This window comes from Clarias gariepinus, chromosome 16 (assembly GCF_024256425.1).
Source record: "Clarias gariepinus isolate MV-2021 ecotype Netherlands chromosome 16, CGAR_prim_01v2, whole genome shotgun sequence".
In the NCBI taxonomy this organism is placed as follows: domain Eukaryota; kingdom Metazoa; phylum Chordata; class Actinopteri; order Siluriformes; family Clariidae; genus Clarias; species Clarias gariepinus.
In genome coordinates, this window is record NC_071115.1 from 15,236,049 (window position 1) to 15,239,492 (window position 3,444).

At 38.0% G+C, this 3,444-nt stretch overlaps 1 protein-coding gene across 1 annotated transcript; it reads left to right on the forward strand.

Moving 5' to 3' along the window:
• The first annotated feature begins 236 nt into the window (after positions 1-236).
• On the forward strand, positions 237-2,633 carry pmp22a (peripheral myelin protein 22a). Its single transcript, XM_053514172.1, has 5 exons — positions 237-442; positions 1,213-1,302; positions 1,407-1,500; positions 1,589-1,729; positions 1,846-2,633. Exons 2-5 carry the CDS (start codon positions 1,225-1,227, stop codon positions 2,004-2,006), a joined length of 474 nt encoding a protein of 157 aa, XP_053370147.1. The 5' UTR covers positions 237-442; positions 1,213-1,224; the 3' UTR covers positions 2,007-2,633.
• Positions 2,634-3,444: the final 811 nt, after the last annotated feature.

Consider the following 3,444-nt stretch of genomic DNA (forward strand, 5'->3'; position numbering starts at 1 on the left):
GCGCACAGTATTCCATTAAATATCTGTGGGCAAAAATAGGCGCGCGCGCGCGCGAAACCCTTCTGAGCGCGCGTCCGTGTAAAAGTTAATATTTCACCGAATAAAGTGCGATTTGCAGTTGAGTACGTATTAAACACTGCTCAATAAAGTCGTAGTAAGTTCTGAGAGGCGCCAAAACACTGTAGTAGGAGTCCCAGTCAAGTACGCGCGCGCGCGTGTGTGTGTGTGTAGAGCGCGCGGCAGAGGCGTGTGTGGTGACGTCGAGGCGCTCACAGGGCGGTGTTCTCACGTTCCTGAAAAAAAAAGAAGGGGCAAAAGAAAATCCACATCTGGAATCCAGAGCCCGTGGTTTGGAGGAATCTATACTGGGATCTCGTAGTAAAGGTGGCTCGGTGTTTTTCTCCCGATTCCTCTTTTTTTCAAGGATTCTACACTACAGCTTGTAAGTTTGTTGTTGTTGTTGTTGTTGTTGTTGTGTTTACAGTTTGCTTAGAACATTCCCATGTGCATCTGTAGGATTATCAGCAGCGCAGGAGTTGGGGTTCACCGTTACTTTTCCACGTGGAAGAAACTTATAGTTTAACAATTTAAAATAGTTTACTTTTTAAATTGCAGCAGGATATTCTAGCATATATAAGGGAGGGTTTTTTTCCTTTATCTTTTGCTCAACTTTATTCTGTGGATTGTGTTGTGCATGTGTGTGTGTGTGTGTTTAGCTTTTAATTAATATTCTGCGCATAGCCCACGCCCCACATCCCAATCCTCTACTTCTCGCGGAAGAACACAATCACTTTGATAGTTTGAAAAACTCGCTTTTGATGGACAGATAAAATAATGTATATGTTTTATATATCTATATTTTTAGATTTTTCACTAAGCAGTGATTTTTTAAAACATAATCGTTACACGTTTGTGTATACAAACTTGAAAGTCTATCCTTGTCGCATCTTTTTTATTATCTTTAAATATCTGTGTACTCAAGTGTTTACATCATTTCAGTGTTTTTTTCCCTCCTCTTCCTTCTTACTACGATTCGTTTTTAAACTTGAAGTTCAATATCATTTTGCAATAAGAAATAACAGCAGCGCCCCCTGCTGGTGAGATAATTAACTGCATATAAAAATGACCTTTCAACAGCAGGGGTCTGGAACTGCTCCTCTCTAAATGCTCTGCTGCCACTTTTTTTGCCTGTGTGTGTGTGTGTGTGTGTAGGTTAACGCAACCATGCTGGTCGTCCTGATCGGAACAGTCCTTTTTCACCTCCTGGATCTGATTCTGCTCCTCATTTCTACATCTGTAAATGTGAGCATGCATGTTTGGATGTTGCACTGTGTACCTCACTTTGTTGTGTAGGTTATGTATTAAACTGATTGACATGCCCTGGGTATGGCTTTATTTCTTCCAAGGCTTGGAGGACAGACAATTCAAATAGATATGACCTTTGGTATCAGTGCTCACTAACGAATGGAGAAACCGGGTGCACAAATGTTGATTATAAAGGTAGGCATTGAGACATTAAAAACAAAAATACATTTGAAATTTTAGAATGCTAAGGCTAATAGTTTGGTCTGTTGTTTTGTTATTTTAGATGCACTGCAGGCAGTACAGGGTCTGATGGTCCTAGCCACAATCTTCTGCCTGCTGTCTTTAATCTTATTCGTGTGGCAACTCTTCACTTTGAACAAGGGTGGACGATTTTTCTTCACTGCTGTCTTTCAGATCCTCTCCAGTAAGTATTTCAACAAGATTATAGATGCCTGCCATTGCTGTGATAGAAAAAATGATTGTTGAAGATAGAACGGGTGTGTCCCATCATTTCCTTTAATGTCCCGCTTGTGCTTGTAGGCCTGTTTGTGATGAGTGCCGCTATAGTGTACACGGTGATAATACCAGTAGACCTGACGACAGAGCACTCGTTTGGCTTTGCCTTTGTGCTAGCCTGGCTGGCGTTCCCTCTTACTCTGATAAGTGGCCTCATTTACATCGTTCTAAGGAAGACGGAATGAAGGAGCAGCGGTGAGCCTTCCACTGTCATCACTGAGCATGTCCACAGACCCAAATGGCCTTCTCCTACTGGCTTGTATAACAATGCCAAATGCAAGACCTTGCAAAAGTGACAAATCATGAAGATCCAAATCAATGATGACTCAATGAGGACAAGTCTGTGGCTTGTGATACTATTTATATCACTTTTACATAGTTCTTGTACATATGAATGTTGAAACCTTGTTCATGAAGGCCCATATTTTGAAGTTGACCACAAAGAAGACAATATAAAGATCATTCTTATTCTTGTGTGTTTAACTTCGTATCTTGTATCTAATAGAAGTTCATTCTTAAATTCCAATTTCACATTGATTGTATAATGAATTGTGCCTATTTTATGTGATAAACCAAAAAAGTTTTTTTTTTTTGTTCTGTTAATGTTTTTAAATAGTGAAATGGTGCTATGTTTATTGTGGCCTTCAATTAATTGCTAGATATACCTATAAGCTCAAATTTTTTAATTTGAGCAAAAATATATTTTATGTTGTGTATTGTATGTGTGCCAAAATATACATTCTAAAGCTAACTGTTTTTTTCTGTATGCTTTGTAATAATATTTTTTAAAAACAAATAAACAAATAAACATATTTTTCTGCCTGATTTTGCCAGCCACCAGAGGGCATCTAAAGTCTTTCCTCTAATGTGTTGCCTCCAATTTCTACTGAGATGACAGTTAAGCTTGGTTAAGTGGTTAAAAATAAATAAAAACAACTGGGGAAAATTGAGCTTATGGAATCCTAAAGTGAATGAACAGATGTTCAGCTGACTGCTGTGTTTGCATCTCTTCCCTATAAGCAGGTTGATGCCTGAGTGTATTTAACCACACTTTATGTGAGCTCAGTGGAGTTCTGTGAATGAGACATTGGACATTTGTCAATGTTTAAAATATATCACACAGTGTAAAATACAGCTAAGGAGTCATATTTCCATAAAATATATAATATTTGCTGTACAAACTGTAGTTTTCATTCTAGCAACAGTTCAGCAGACCCATGCAAAAACACCCATAGATTTATAATAAAAGCATATGCACTAAAATGTGTTGCCATCAGTATGATGCCTGATTGATGCCTTCTTTTATAAGATAAAATATATGATTTTAAAAGAGGCTGGATAGCTGGTCAGTCTGAGGGTGGCTTGTCCCAGGGACAAATAACTAGAATCCTTGACTTTTTAAAGTTTATATAGGGAGGGCAAAACATCAGAGTCATAAACTGGTCAATCTGAGCCTTCTGGAAGACATCTTTGTGCTGTTCCAAGACCTGTTGAGAGAAACTTTCTTAATGTATGCAGAAAAATGTTTTTCCCATTTAACCAACAAAAAAATAATGTATTACTAGATAAAATTACTAGCTTGATAATATAAAAAAGAAAGAAAAACATTGGGTGCATTTTATC

What these genes read in the sequence shown, in the direction of transcription:
- pmp22a (XM_053514172.1), top strand. Translation starts at nt 1,225, where the DNA reads ATGCTGGTCGTCCTGATCGGAACAGTCCTTTTTCACCTCCTGGATCTG. An exon ending in CACAAATGTTGATTATAAAG is followed by an intron (nt 1,501 to 1,588) that starts GTAGGCATTGAG and finishes TTGTTATTTTAG; the next exon opens with ATGCACTGCAGGCAGTACAG. An exon ending in TGTCTTTCAGATCCTCTCCA is followed by an intron (nt 1,730 to 1,845) that starts GTAAGTATTTCA and finishes TTGTGCTTGTAG; the next exon opens with GCCTGTTTGTGATGAGTGCC.